Source organism: Oncorhynchus tshawytscha, linkage group LG30 (assembly GCF_018296145.1).
Source record: "Oncorhynchus tshawytscha isolate Ot180627B linkage group LG30, Otsh_v2.0, whole genome shotgun sequence".
In the NCBI taxonomy this organism is placed as follows: domain Eukaryota; kingdom Metazoa; phylum Chordata; class Actinopteri; order Salmoniformes; family Salmonidae; genus Oncorhynchus; species Oncorhynchus tshawytscha.
Window position 1 is genome coordinate 17920777 of NC_056458.1, and position 15199 is coordinate 17935975.

The window sequence follows — 15199 nt, forward strand, 5'->3', positions numbered from 1 at the left end:
TCACCATAGACCTACTTCAATTTGCTTACCGCCCCAATAGATCCACAGACGATGCAATCGCCATCACACTGCACACTGCCCTATCCCTTCTGGGCAAGAGGAATACCTATGTAAGAATGCTGTTCATTGACTATAGCTCAGCATTCAACACCATAGTACCCTCCAAGCTCATCATTAAGCTAGAGGCCCTGGGTCCCCCCGCCCTGTGCAACTGGGTCTTGGACTTCCTGACGGGCCGTCCCCAGGTGGTGAAGGTAGGAAACAACACCTCCACTTCACTGATCCTCAACACGGGCCCCACAAGGGTGTGTACTCAGCCCCCTCCTGTACTCCCTGTTCACCCATGACTGCGTGGCCATGCACGCCTCCAACTCAACCATCAAGTTTGCAGACAACACAACCATAGTAGGCCTGATTACCAACAATGACGAGACAGCCTACAGGGAGGAGGTGAGGGCCCTGGCGGAGTGGTGCCTGGAAAATAACCTCTCACTCAATGTCAACAAAGCGAAGGAGCTGATCGTGGACTTCGGGAAATATCAGAGGGAGCACCCCCCTCTCCACATCGTCAGGACCGCAGTGGAGAAGGTGGAAAGCTTCAAGTTCCTTGGCGTACACGTCACTGACGATCTGAAATGGTCCACCCACACAGACTTGTGTGGCGCAACAGTGCCTCTACAACCTCAGAGGAGGCTGAATAAATTTAGCTTGGCTCCTAAGACCCTCACAAACTTTTAGAGATGCACCATTGAGAGCGTCCTATCGGGCTGTATCATCACTTGGTATGGAAACTGCACCACCCGCAACCGCCGGGCTCTCCAGAGGGTGGTGCAGTCTGCACAACGCATCACCGGGGGCAACTACCTACCCTCCAGGACACCTACAGCACCCGATGTCACAGGAAGGCCAAAAAGATCATCAAGGACATCAACCACCCGAGCCACGGCCTGTTCACCCCGCTATCATCCAGAAGGCGAGGTCAGTACAGGTGCATCAAAGCTGGGACTGAGAGACTGAAAAACAGCTTCTATCTCAAGGCCATCAGACTGTTAAATAGTCATCACTACCACACGGTTACTCAACCCTGCTCCTTAGAGGCTGCTGCCCTATGTATATAAACATGGAATCACTGGTCACTTCAATAATGTTTACATACTGCTTTATTCGTCTCATATGTATATACTGTATTTTAGTCAATTCCACTCAGACATTGCTCGTCCTAATATTTATATATTTCTTAATTCCATTATTTTACATTTAGATTTGTGTGTATTGCTGTGAATTGTTAGATATTACTGCACTGTTAGAGCTGTGAACACAAACATTTCACGACAACCGCAATAACATCTGCTAAGTATGTGTATGTGACCAATAAAATTAGATTTGATTTGACAAGGACCTGTGCATCACAAACTCCATCTGTTGCTACTCAGCCCCTTTTCTTATCCACTGTATAACCTCTTCCTGTGTGTGTGTGTGTGTGTGTGTGTGTGTCCGTCCCAGGTAAGAAGAACAAGGTGCGTGTGTACTACCTGGCCTGGCTGAGGAACAAGATCCTCCACAATGACCCGGAGGTGGAGAAGAAGCAGGGCTGGACCACTGTAGGGGAGATGGAGGGATGTGTCCACTACAAAGTGGGTGAGTAAAGGAAGGGAGGAGACGGAGTAACAGTGATGTGACCCGTTATTGAACCGTGTATCTATTATCAATGCATTTTCCAACCATGTATATTTACACAAATGTTTTCTGCCTTTTTGGTAGTGTTTATTTATAGTAATATATAAAGGCTCTAATCCCGCTTTGTTGTTTGTGTCTAGTGAAATATGAGAGGATCAAGTTCTTGGTGATAGCTATGAAGAATGCGGTGGAGGTATATGCCTGGGCTCCCAAGCCTTATCACAAATTCATGGCCTTCAAGGTAGGTCTCACTTTTCCTGCCTTATTGTTCTGAGTGCCAGGTGTTCTATTTCCCCTCAGCCAGTCAACCAGAACAACATTCATACCCCCTTATGTTCTCCCTCTTTCTCCTCTCGCTTTCTGTCCCCTATCTCTCTCTCTCTCTCTCTCTCTACTCTCCTCTAGTCCTTTGGTGACCTGCCCCACAGGCCCCAGTTGGTAGACCTCACTGTTGAGGAAGGTCAGAGGTTGAAAGTCATCTATGGCTCCATTGCTGGCTTCCACGCCATCGACGTTGACTCTGGGAACAACTATGACATCTACATCCCAGTGCATGTAAGTGGATACGTTTCTAGTGACACCACACACAGATAAACAGGGCCAGACAGAAACTATGGGGGCAGAATATCCTTAAGCCCCCACAAGTTCTTCCAAATCAGATAGAATACATTCACACCTAAAATAGCTACAGAACATGAATAATAACCTGTTTTATTGATTAGAAGCCCAAACTTGACAGGTATTGATGTAAAAACCTCCTCTACAGTTTTCACCCACTTCTTGCTTGTTATACATTTTTGTCTCTTCACAGCAGTGTGGAAGTACTGGAGCCCAATTTTTCATGACTTCTGACTCGACCATTGGTGACTGACTCGCCTTTTTGTGACTTGTCTTTTCACTTGGACTGAGTATGCTACTAGGATAAGCAGAATATTAGCAGAACTGTGTGCGCAGAGCAGCAAGGCTTCTGTTCTCTAGCAGTGGGAAGGACGCACCACAGCCTACATCAGCTGGTGAGCTGCTGCGATGCAAGCAATGAGTGTGGGCAGACAGGCAAGGCAGGCTCTGTGTCCCCGTAACCACCAGACTACTATTTAGCTTTGCCTTGTTACGAAACACCAACTGCTTTATGAAATTGAAAACCATAGTATTGAGTTTAAGAGTAAAACAGTCTAGCTATTTCTCTCTCACCTTGAGCATAGAAAAGTAGGCTCTTTGAATTTGTCGTCTCACTCTACCCTTCTAATTTCCCCCCTGCAACCTATAGCTAGGTTCTGACTAGTCTTAAGATTTCAATCTGCATTAAAAAAGTGGGCGATTTACAAAAAAGTAGCTGAGAGCCTGTTACAATTATTGCAAGTAATAGTCTGGTCAATCTGACAGGAGCAATAGCCAATTCCATCTAGAGAACATTCATCCATTACTAACTTGACATAACTATTGAACATTACATTAAAATAAAATGTGTGAGCCTGTGTATGAATTAGTTATTTGTTTCATAGTCAATTGCATATTGCAGCCATTTGTCACCATTAGGCAACAGGAGGTAAATCTTGCGTTACCTCAATGCTCACATTAAAATCTTCCCACCATCCTGCCACTAGTTGTTGCTGGGAAGATTTCTTCTACTACATCTGAGCTAAATCAGTAGAGGTGCGAATCACTAGCAACAGACGAGCATCGAGCCATCAGTACGAGTGTGCAAACAGCAGTAACCAACTACCAAACCCCGAATCATTCATTTTGCTTTTCAAAGTTTTTCAGCAGATGGTGCAAAGAGTGTGGCGCAATGTCAAATGTGTAACAGAAAAATAGAGAAGATCGGAACCACTTCGAACTTCAAAACTCAGACCCAGTGATTCAGACTTGAGCACTTAGACCAGGACTCAAACACTGAGACTCAGACTTCAGCCATAGGGACTCTCGTGACTCGGACTTAGCCGTAGGGACTAGTGACTCGACTATTGGTGATTCGTACTTAGCCATAGGGACTGGTGACTCGACTATTGGTGATTTGGACTTAGCCGTAGGGACTAGTGACTCGACTATTGGTGATTCGTACTTAGCCGTAGGGACTGGTGATTCGTACTTAGCCGTAGGGACTGGTGACTCGACTATTGGTGATTCGTACTTAGCCGTAGGGACTGGTGATTCGTACTTAGCCGTAGGGTCTGGTGACTCGACTATTGGTGATTCGTACTTAGCCGTAGGGACTGGTGACTCGACTATTGGTGATTCGTACTTAGCCGTAGGGACTGGTGACTCGACTATTGGTGATTCGTACTTAGCCGTAGGGACTGGTGACTCGACTATTGGTGATTCGTACTTAGCCGTAGGGACTGGTGACTCGACTGTTGGTGATTCGGGACTGGTGACTCGACTATTGGTGATTCGTACTTAGCCGTAGGGACTGGCGACTCGACTGTTGGTGATTCGTACTTAGCCGTAGGGACTGGCGACTCGACTGTTGGTGATTCGTACTTAGCCGTAGGGACTGGCGACTCGACTATTGGTGATTCGTACTTAGCCGTAGGGACTGGCGACTCGACTATTGGTGATTCGTACTGGCGCTCGACTAGGGACTGGCCGTAGGGACTGGCGACTACTATTGGTGATTCGTACTTAGCCGTAGGGACTGGCGACTCGACTATTGGTGATTCGTACTTAGCCGTAGGGACTGGCGACTCGACTATTGGTGATTCGTACTTAGCCGTAGGGACTGGCGACTCGACTATTGGTGATTCGGACTTAGCCGTAGGGACTGGCGACTCGGCTATTGGTGATTCGGACTTAGCCGTAGGGACTGGCAACTCTGCTATTGGTGATTCGGACTTAGCCGTAGGGACTGGCGACTCGGCTATTGGTGATTCGGACTTAGCCGTAGGGACTGGCGACTCTGCTATTGGTGATTCGGACTTAGCCGTAGGGACTGGCGACTCTGCTATTGGTGATTCGGACTTAGCCGTAGGGACTGGCGACTCGGCTATTGGTGATTTGGACTTAGCCGTAGGGACTGGTGACTTGGCTATTGGTGATTTGCATTTAGCCAGTAGGGACTGGTGACTTGGCTATTGGTGATTTGGACTTAGCCGTAGGGACTAGTGACTCGACTACAACACTGCTTCACAGACTCTTATTCAGAAAGAGAATCAGTGCATTTAACTGTTAGGTCAAAAAATATTATACTCCTTCTCTCTGTGTGTCCAGATCCAGTGCCAGATCATGCCCCATGCCATCGTGTTCCTGCCCAGCTCGGACGGCATGGAGATGCTGCTGTGCTACGAGGACGAGGGCGTCTATGTAAACACCTACGGACGCATCATCAAAGATGTGGTGCTTCAGTGGGGCGAGATGCCCACCTCCGTTGGTATGGCACATGTGTACAAACACATACACACTACACTTCCTCTTAAAGTTGCTGTGTTCTGAGTTGTCTCCCTCTCTTTCTCTCTGTTCAGCCCATATCTGCTCTAACCAGATCATGGGCTGGGGAGAGAAGGCCATAGAGATCCGTGCTGTAGAGACGGGCCACTTGGACGGAGTCTTCATGCACAAGAGAGCCCAGAGGCTCAAGTTCCTCTGTGAGAGGAATGACAAGGTGGGTCATACACTCACACAAACAGGTACGCACACACATGGATTCAGAAATGTACCCGATCTATATGTGTGTGGTTGTAATCTTCTGTTTTGCATCTCAGGTGTTCTTTGCTTCGGTGCGCTCCGGGGGCAGCAGCCAGGTCTACTTCATGACCCTGAACAGGAACTGCATCATGAACTGGTGAAACAACATTGTCCCATACAACTATGTCCCGTAGTCAGTCAGTGTATGGAAACCACCAGGCCAAGCGAAAGACACTCAACCCCCCCCCATACGAGGACACACCACACAGTCAGACTCAACACAAACACATCACACACATACAGCTCACACAAGCCTACTGTAAATCCATTCCAGCCTAAAGTCTTCATGACAAAGCCTCTCACCTGCCACCTGCTGACTCCCCTAAACTGACTGAGCTCCCTCTGAAATGGTAGCTAACTATGAGACATCACCACAGGATTCTCATGTAATATCATCTCTACTCTACTGTGTATATATACCTGTCCTGTATTATTGTACCTCAGTCACTTGGTGGACCTGTGTTTAGTCGTAACTACTGTAGTTAGTTCCTTCTTATGTTAAAAACATTCCTTACTGGTGAAATACATTTGGAAGAAGGCAAGATTGAACCAATATAAGTCCAGATTGAATTGTAAATCGCCCGTATCTAACATGTTCACATGGAAGAGAACAGGGGTAGATTGAAGTCCCTGGCAGACCTGTATATTACACCTCCATTTGGGGCGTTACCATGGACCTGATATTTACTGTACTGGCACACCCTAGAGGTTTGAAGTATTGTTGCAACACTTCACCATAGAAGCTCACTCACTATGCTAAGCTTCTGATTCCCTATGACGTCATTATTCAACTCATTGTTTAAAAATAAGAAGTGTCGTTTGATTAAAACTTGATTTAATGTTTGTTATTTTGATGTTTTTTGGGGGATGTAGGTTTAAAAAAACCTCCTAGGGAGATGGACTATCTATGATGTGAACATACTATTGTTTTATTTCTTAGTAAATCCAGAGAAGTTAAAGAGAACACACTGCTGTGCTCTAGCTATACACCTTCTATTCCTTTTATTATACCCTTGCTACATCTCGGGGATGGGACTTCCTCACCGTTTAGGAGGCTTTCTAACTGGCTTTAGATATTTCTACCTTTGTTTCTTGTCAATATTGCTAATATCGCTACAAAGATTTGATATCTGTACGGTTTCTGTATTTGGTATTAGCCTAACTGGTATTCTTACTTTTATCTCTACTGTTATATTGCCGTTATATTGCAATATATATGCTGTTCTAGTGCAGTTCTTGTTCGGAGAAGGGAGTTCAGTTAATTTGTTGTGTGTAAAATATACCAGTGGAAGGGAGTGAGGTGACTTGTTAAGATGTGGGGGTCGAGGGGTGATGAAGTATGAAGGCTTTGAAGTCACAGTAATAAAGAGGACATAGAGGATTTGGAAGAGAGAGATGTAGTTGTAAGAATATTATAATGGAAGTCAGCTTTTCTTCATCTTGCGGATGTTATCCAGTTGAATATAGTTCCCTTTTCTCTTATTAGATCTACTCTGTCCGCAACCTACGTTTTTAATGTATTTTATGTTCATTGGTATGGATTTGGGTATGTGTGTTTGTATGCAAAGGTGTGTGTGTGTGTGTGTGTGTGTGTGTGTGTGTGTGTGTGAGTGTTTGTAGGGATGGGGCTGCAGTGGATAATACTGAACTATTATTGTGGTTTCAAGCAATAGCTGTGTGGTTCTTGAGCCAGTATTGAACTTCACTGAGTGATGCTTTAGCAGTCCCAGTTTTGTGGCATCTTTGGCTCTGCAATACTGTACTAGAGGACTCAAACTCATTAGGGACATTTATGTATCATACTAAACTGGTAATAAGACAAAAATAAGGCAACAAGTTGTTGAATCTATTGGTATTGTTGTTTTCCCTACCAAAATTCACAATACTTCTCTGAACATACTATGAATCTACTTTGATTGTTTAAGAGATCAGGGGAAATGCTTAAGCTGTGGGTATTTTATGTACTTTACTCTAAATGGATTCTATATATTATAAATATATTTAGTATAGAAGCAAATATTATTAACGCCTACTCATTCAACGTTTTTTCTTTATTTTGACTATTTTCTACATTGTCTTCACTAGTATTCTACAAACTATTAAATAATACATATGGACTCATGTAGTAACCAAAATAGTGTTTTTTTAAAATCCAAAATATTTGTAGCCACCCTTTGCATTGATGACAGCTTTGCACACTCTTGGCATTCCCTTGACCAGCTTCACCTGGAATGCTTTTCCAACAGTCTTGAAGGAGTTCCCACATATGCTGAGCACTTGTTGGCTGCTTTTCCTTCACTCTGCGGTCCAACTCATCCCAAACCATCTCGAATGGGTGGAGGTTGGATAATTGTGGAGGAAGGTCATCTGATGCAGCACTCCATCACTCTCCCTCTTGGTCAAATTGCCCGTACACAGCCTGGAGGTGTGTTGGGTCATTGTCATGTTGAACAACAAATGATAGTCCCACTAAGCGCAAACCAGATGGGATGGCGTATCGCTGCAGAATGCTGTGGTAGCCATGATGGTTAAGTGTGCCTTGAATTCTAAATAAATCACAGACAGTGTCACCAGCAAAGCACCATCACACCACCTCATCCATGCTTCACGGTGGGAACCACACATGGGGTGATCATCTGTTCACCTACTCTGCGTCTCACAACGACACAGCGGTTGGAACCAAAGAATCTCAAATTTGGACTCATCAGACCAAAGGACAGATTTCCACCGGTCTAATGTCCATTGCTCATGTTTCTTGGCCCACGCAAGTTTCTTCTTCTTATTGGTGTCCTTTAGTAGTGGTTTCTTTGCAGCAATTCAAACATGAACGCCTGATTTCACGCTGTCTTCTCTGAATTGTTGATGTGTTTGTTACTTGAACTCTGTAAAGCATTTATTTGGGCTGAAATTTCTGATGTGCAGTTAACTCTAATGAACTCATCCTCTGCAGCAGAGGTAACTCTGGGTCTTCCTTTCCTGTGGCAGTCCTCATGAGAGCCAGTTTCATCATACCGCTAGATGGTTTTTGCGACTGCACTTGAAGAAACTTTGAGAGTTCTTGAATTTCTCCAAACTGACTGACCTTCATATCTTAAAGTAATGATGGACTGTCATTTCTCTTTGCTTATTTGAGCTGTTCTTGCCATAATATGGACTTGGTCTTTTACCAAATAGGGCTATCTTCTGTATACCAACCCTACCTTGTCACGACACAACTGATTGGCTCAATTGCATTAAGGAAAGAAATGACAGAAATTAACTTTTAAAAAGGCACACCTTTTAATTGAAATGCATTCCAGGTGAGGCTGGTTGAGAGAATGCCAAGTGTGCAAAGCTGTCATCAAGGCAAAGGGTGGCTACTTTCAAGAGGCTTACATCTAAAATATATTTTAATTTAACACTTTTTTTGGTTACTAAACTCAGCAAAAAAAGAAATGTCCTCTCACTGTCAACTGCATTTATTTTCAGCAAACTTAACATGTGTAAATATTTGTATGAACATAACAAGATTCAACAACTGAGACATAAACTGAACAAGTTCCACAGACATGTGACGAATAAAGGGGGGGTCAAAATCAAAAGTAACAGTCAGTATCTAGTGTGGCCACCAGCTGCATTAAGTACTGCAGTGCATGTCCTCCTCATGGACTGCACCAGATTTGCCAGTTCTTGCTGTGAGATGTTACCCCACCAGGAATCTGCAAGTTCCGGGACATTTCTGGGGGGAATGGCCCTAGCCCTCACCCTCCGATCCAACAGGTCCCAGACGTGCTCATTGGGATTGAGATCCGGGCTCTTCGCTTGCCATGGCAGAACACTGACATTCCTGTCTTGCAGGAAATCACGCACAGAAATAGCAGTATGGCTGGTGGCATTGTCATGCTGGAGGGTCATGTCAGGATGAGCCTGCAGGAAGGATACCACATGAAGGAGGAGGATGTCTTCCCTGTAACGCACAGCGTTGAGATTGCCTACAATGACAACGAGCTCGGTCCGATGATGCTTTGACACACCGCCCCAGACCATGACGGACCCTCCACCTCCAAATCTATCCTGCTCCAGAGTGCAAGCCTCAGTGTAATGCTCATTCCTTCGACAATAAACGCGAATCTGACCTTCACCCCTGATGAGACATAACCGCGACTCGTTTGTGAAGAGCACTTTTTGCCAGTCTTGTCTGGTCCAGCGACTGTGGGTTTTTGCCCATAGGCGACTTTGTTTCTGGTGAGGACCTGCCTTACAACAAGCCTACAAGCCCTCAGTCCAGCCTCTCTCAGCCTATTGCGGACAGTCTGAGCACTCTGTACCTGATGCCATCCTGTACCTGTGATGCCATCCTGTACCTGTCCCGCAGGTGTGATGTTCAGTTGTACCGATTCTGTGCAGGTGTCGTTACACGTGGTCTGGCACTGCGAGGACGATCAGCTGTCCGTCCTGTCTCCCTGTAGTGCTGTCTTCGGCATCACACAGTACGGACATAGCAATTTATTGCCCTGGCCACATCTGCAGTCCTCATGCATCCTTGCAGCATGCCTAAGGCACGTTCACGTGGATGAGCAGGGACCCTGGGCATCTTTCTTTTTTTTCCCCTTTTTTTTTGAATCAGTAGAAAGGCCTCTTTAGTGTCCTGAGTTTTTATAACTGTGACCTTAATTGCCTACCGTCTGTAAGCTGTTAGTGTCTTAACGACAGTTCCACAGGTGCCTGTTCATGAATTGTTTATGGTTCATTGAACAAGCATGGTAAACAGTGTTTAAACACTACAATGAAGATCTGTGAAGTTATTTTGATTTTTATGAATTATCTTTGAAAGACAGTGTCCTGAAAAGGGGACTTTAATTTTTTTGCTGAGTTTATATGATTCCATATGTGTTATTTCATCGTTATCTCTTCACTATTATTCTACAATGTAGAAAATAGTAAAAATAAAAACCCTTGAATGACTAGGTGTGTCCAAACTTTTGACTGGTACTGTATATTAAAATGGAGAGTACGGAACAGAATCGATTGTAAATGGATGAAAGCACTTAGTACAGTTAAAATGTCTATATTTTACTCTGAGCATGCTTGCATGCACATATATGAGCAATTCCTCCTGTATCACAATTCGGTATCAATTCTTAGATTAGTTTCCCCCTAGCCTACTTTATTGAATATCAGCTGTGTGACATTGTGACTGATATCTCAAGTTTTTACACACTCCACAAGTAGCTCTGACAGTCATGTAAATGGTCATCCTATCTTAGTAAGCCAAACTGCCATGTTTACAGTTTAAGCAGTGCCTTGGAGTAGGGAAGAGACTGGGTGATGAGGGTTAAAGGGGAGTAGTGAATATGACCCTCCACTCGCTCTTATAACTGAACTCCAGGAAGAAGAGGTTATACTGAAGGACAGTTTACAATAATAAATAGTTGCCTCCTTTGTTACTGGTGTCCTGTGCCAATGAAGTGCACTTACATAGAAACCAGAACATCCCTATATGACTCAACTACTTTTACATTTGTAACATTGTCAACGACTATAGATTTGATTCTGTAATAACCTCAATGTTTGCCTACTGCTTTTTAAATGTAATAGACTCTCAGCAGTTACAGTGACTGTAAATCTGTTGCCATCATGTGGAAGAGTTAGTGTAGAGGAAATATTACACATGTAGTCTGTAGGCATTTTCTATAGAATTTTAATCAACATTTCATTTCAGTGAAGTATTAAATGCATACAATATCCTTGTATGACCCATTCATGTAACTACAATATTGGCACAGGACAAATGTGCAGTTCATGGCAGCAAGCCTACCCAATTTGGAATTTTGAAAATGATATGCCTATAAAGATACATTTTGTCAGAGGTTGATGTGATAGTCCTCTAGACAGTGGGAGGCGGGCCAATATACCATATTAAAAGCCATAGGAGTATTCCACATTTGTTGAGAATAATTTGATAGTATTTTGTATGTTCAAATGAAACTTAAGCCAGTGACCTGGGATGTGATGTTCAAGGTGCTTGAAATGGAGATAAAGATGCAGGTTTTTCTTGAGTGATCAGATATGTGGACTGGGTGAGATGCAGTGGGAAATGAACTAACTTAATATATTCTGAAAGGACTATTTTATTAAAGCATATGTAACTTATATTGAGAGATTTAACTAAATGAATGTACATTATAAAACAGATTTGTATAACATACTTTACGGTCTGGTATATGAATTAATCTAAGCACAATGTATTCTAATTTACGGCACAGAGAGCAAAGCTATAAATGTGGGTGTCTACATAAATGTTTGGACTGTCTTTGTGGGTGTGACGCATGAGCGTGATGGTGGAGCTGTATGTATTTCCAGTGGAAGTGCAGATTCCTCTTGATACAGCCTAACTAGTAGTCATACTGTTGGTTGAGAGGAAGGGAGGGACCAGTCTGATATTGAGGACATGTATTGTCATTGTGAGATGGGGGAATAGTCAACTGAGACAGAAAGGTTGGTGAATGGAGAGGGTCAACAGTTGTCATGAACTTTTTATTGTCCAATCTAAATTCATTATCAGTTAAGTGTAGTGTTACGACGAAGTTCTAACAGTAAAACGGGCTTGTTTAATGTTTCAGCCCCACAGAACATCGGTATATCACAAAGGCTGTCCTTGCCATATCAAATGTTGTGACGTTTCTCCTTCATAAGCAATATGAGCGTTAAGAACAGATGAAGTTCAATTCTCTGCTGTCTATCTGTGAGACTTGTGGGAGGGTGTTTGTCGTGGCCGTTGGCAGACTGAATCTAAGCTGGACTGTTTGTCCTTGTCTCGTTAGTGAAGGAGATACCCGTATGTTGTTTAATAAAAAAATGTGGGGTCCTAATCACAAGAAAATATACCTTCTAATCCACAGTCTGCATAATACTCATACATCACTTTAACAGTTATGATGCTTGTCTAGTTTTGCATTCATTCCTTTAATCCAGTTATTGCCTTTTGATGAACTATAAGGTGGATCATAAGGCTGTGTTTACACAGGCAGTTCAATTCAGCTCTTTTGTCAATTTCCCTTCGCTAAGTCCCGCCCCAGAATTTTGGGCAAGCAATCGCAGCAATGGATAGCGACTGTCGCTGAAGCCTAGCCAGTGTTGCCAATTTAGTGACTTTGTCGCTATGTGTAGCGATTTATTTTTGTTTTAAAAATACAGCCTGAAAGGGTCCCTTCAGTGACTTATTGGGAAGAGGCTAGCGACAAATTCAGTTACTTTTAATTTCAGGCTGCATTTGGTGTTTTGCCACCGACTTTCCGAGCTAATTTCCCCCGTAAATTCTGAGTTGGAGAACACAGGCAGAGAAGCACAATGGGAGGGCCCGTGTGCCGTGGGTTAAAACTACATTGGGGGCCGCAACTAGGCAAATCTGTGCTGTGACGTCGAAGCGGTACATTCACGCCAGTGAGGGGAGTGGAGGAAAAACGTAGTTTCCTGAAATGCAGAGCCTGTTGGAGCATTAATCTGAAATTATACTTTTGTTCCATTGTTTATTAGATCAACTGGTTGGCTAGCCAAGGTTAGCTCTGTCGCACTAGGCCGTTTTAAACTGCAATGTTCTTAGCCTTGGGCTAAAATCTTCCTTAGCCCTGGGCTAAGGAGCGGTGTGAACGCATCTATTGACAACCTAACGTAATATAACTTGTTTTCTCAATGTATGTGAGCTAGCGAAATTATCCATGATATTAATACAACTCCCATCTGCTGTTGACATCAGGATATGATTTGAGAGCACTAACAAGTTAACTCAAAGTGGTTAGTAGCTTTGACTGCATGCTGACAGTGAATTCAGAGAGTCATTCAGTGGCTAACCACACTAGCTACAAACCAGTGGAAGCTGCTGAGGGGAGGACTGCTCATAATAATGGCTGGAACTGATTTTTTTTTTTTACCAGGTTCCCGTAAAGCAATTATAATGACAGTCCACCACAACATACCCAAGAGATTCCTGATTAGCCAGGGGTAGTCTGTTTTAATTTAATTGTTGTGTATTAAAACAGTTTGACATCATTGCGAGGGGATTTCACCAGTGGTTGACAAGGGAATTGGGCTTCCAGGGAAAATGTTGTCAGAGGTTGTAACAGTAACCAAGGGGGGCAGAGCTTAACGTGGGTAAATTATTGATATATCTGATACCCATATGATATTTTCCCCAATGTGTAAACAACAAAAAAACACATTTGAATCTGATCTTTTGACTTCCGATTTATACCACATGTGGATCTCAATCATGATATAATTCTGATGTTCCATATGTGACCTGTCTGGATGATTAGATTTGTTTTTTTGCACATTACCTGCCATTACCGTGACAACCACAGCTACATTTAAAGGAACAGTGACAGAAATAAGCATTGCATCTGTGTGTTTCATCAGTGGAAAAAGGCTATACGGACACTCCTGACCTGCAAAACAATATTTAATTTAAACATTTGTTAAAATGAGGTAAGGGTCAGTTAGATTTTGGCTTCTACGCTGTTTGTGGTTTTAGGCTAGGTTTCTGTATAGCACTTTGACATCTGTTGATGTAAAAAGGGCTTTATAAATACATTTGATTTATTACAGGTCAGGAATATCCTTATAGCCTCTCCCACATCCGTGTGAATGCAAAAATCTGATATGTGCACATGTAAAACAGTGTGGACAGTCAGAAGAAAAAATTCAGAATTGTGTTCTTAGGGTGGCTGTGTAAACACAGCCCAAATTAAGGATAATACACTGTTCTCATTTGGGTGGGTTTTCTGCTTCTGTGTAGTAAGTGTTTTAGGCATACTGTCTCTGAGCCTCTGCCTGTTGCTATGGAGGCAATGACCTGCTTCACCCAATGTAGTCACACTTTAATCAAGACACTATTCACAGATATTATATAGCCAGACTGTACAAAATCTTGGATCTCCTTGTAGAATAACATTTAAAGTATGAATGGAGTTGTGATTTTTAATAGATGCTTGTTGTTGGAAATAGGACCGGTGAAGGTTGGAAAGCTGATATCTTTGGACGGGTCTATAATCTCTTATCCTTTTTCAGTTTTTAAGAAATTAAATGTCTTTACAATGTTTAGTGTTTCTGTTTTTGAGGGGTTAACTCCAGATTGTATTTCATAGACTGATGAACTTTCAAGATTATGTTGAATGGACTCATGAGTTTGTAAAAGTCTTAATGCAGAGTTGTTTGAAAAATAAAACTACATTGATCTAATCTTAAAATTGTTTGTATTACTGTGCCTTTATTCATAGTTCATGTTTTACACCCAATGAAAGAATGGGCTAAGCATGTGCTGTATCATTGACCTCCAGTCTTCTATAAGGAGTACCTACCATCATGCAGGCCTTCACTCCAACTAACACATTTACCAGGCTTGGGTCCCCCAAACTCTGTCCTGGGGCCCTCCCTGGGTGCATGTATTATAATTTTTTTCCTATCACTACGCAGCTAATTCAAATAATCTAAACTTGATGTGTTGGTGATTTGAATCAGCTGTGTAGTGCTCAGGGACAAAACTAAACGTGCAACCAGGGGTGGGCCCCAGGACAGAGTTTGGGAAACCGTGCTAATCAACCATATCCATGAAGTGAACATGTACACTCCCCCTTGTGGAATTAGGGAATAGACTGGTGTAAAGAACATGGTGAACTCCCTTGGTCTTGCATGCACCAATCCAATCCCTTTAAAATCCATCTGTGGGAGTGAACGCTCCTGGAAGAAGGGTAGAGAATCTTTTTCATTTTCATGAATACATCTGACTATTCTAAAAAATGACCTGACACTATATTATGAATCAGTTTGTTTAGAAACTGGAACAGAAATCTGGGCGTCAGGTAGG

General features: G+C 43.1%; 1 protein-coding gene across 5 annotated transcripts in view; it reads left to right on the forward strand.

The window, feature by feature from the left end:
• LOC112228632 (misshapen-like kinase 1) overlaps positions 1 to 6201 on the forward strand; it is a 52835-nt gene extending 46634 nt beyond the window's left edge. For all 5 annotated transcript variants that reach the window (XM_024394101.2, XM_024394102.2, XM_024394105.2 and 2 more), the window contains 6 exons: positions 1504 to 1638; positions 1818 to 1918; positions 2083 to 2232; positions 4885 to 5044; positions 5136 to 5275; positions 5376 to 6201. In XM_024394101.2, coding sequence (XP_024249869.1) covers positions 1504 to 1638; positions 1818 to 1918; positions 2083 to 2232; positions 4885 to 5044; positions 5136 to 5275; positions 5376 to 5459 — 770 coding nt within the window. In that variant the 3' untranslated portion in view covers positions 5460 to 6201. The remainder of the gene's footprint in view (positions 1 to 1503; positions 1639 to 1817; positions 1919 to 2082; positions 2233 to 4884; positions 5045 to 5135; positions 5276 to 5375) is intronic.
• Positions 6202 to 15199: the final 8998 nt, after the last annotated feature.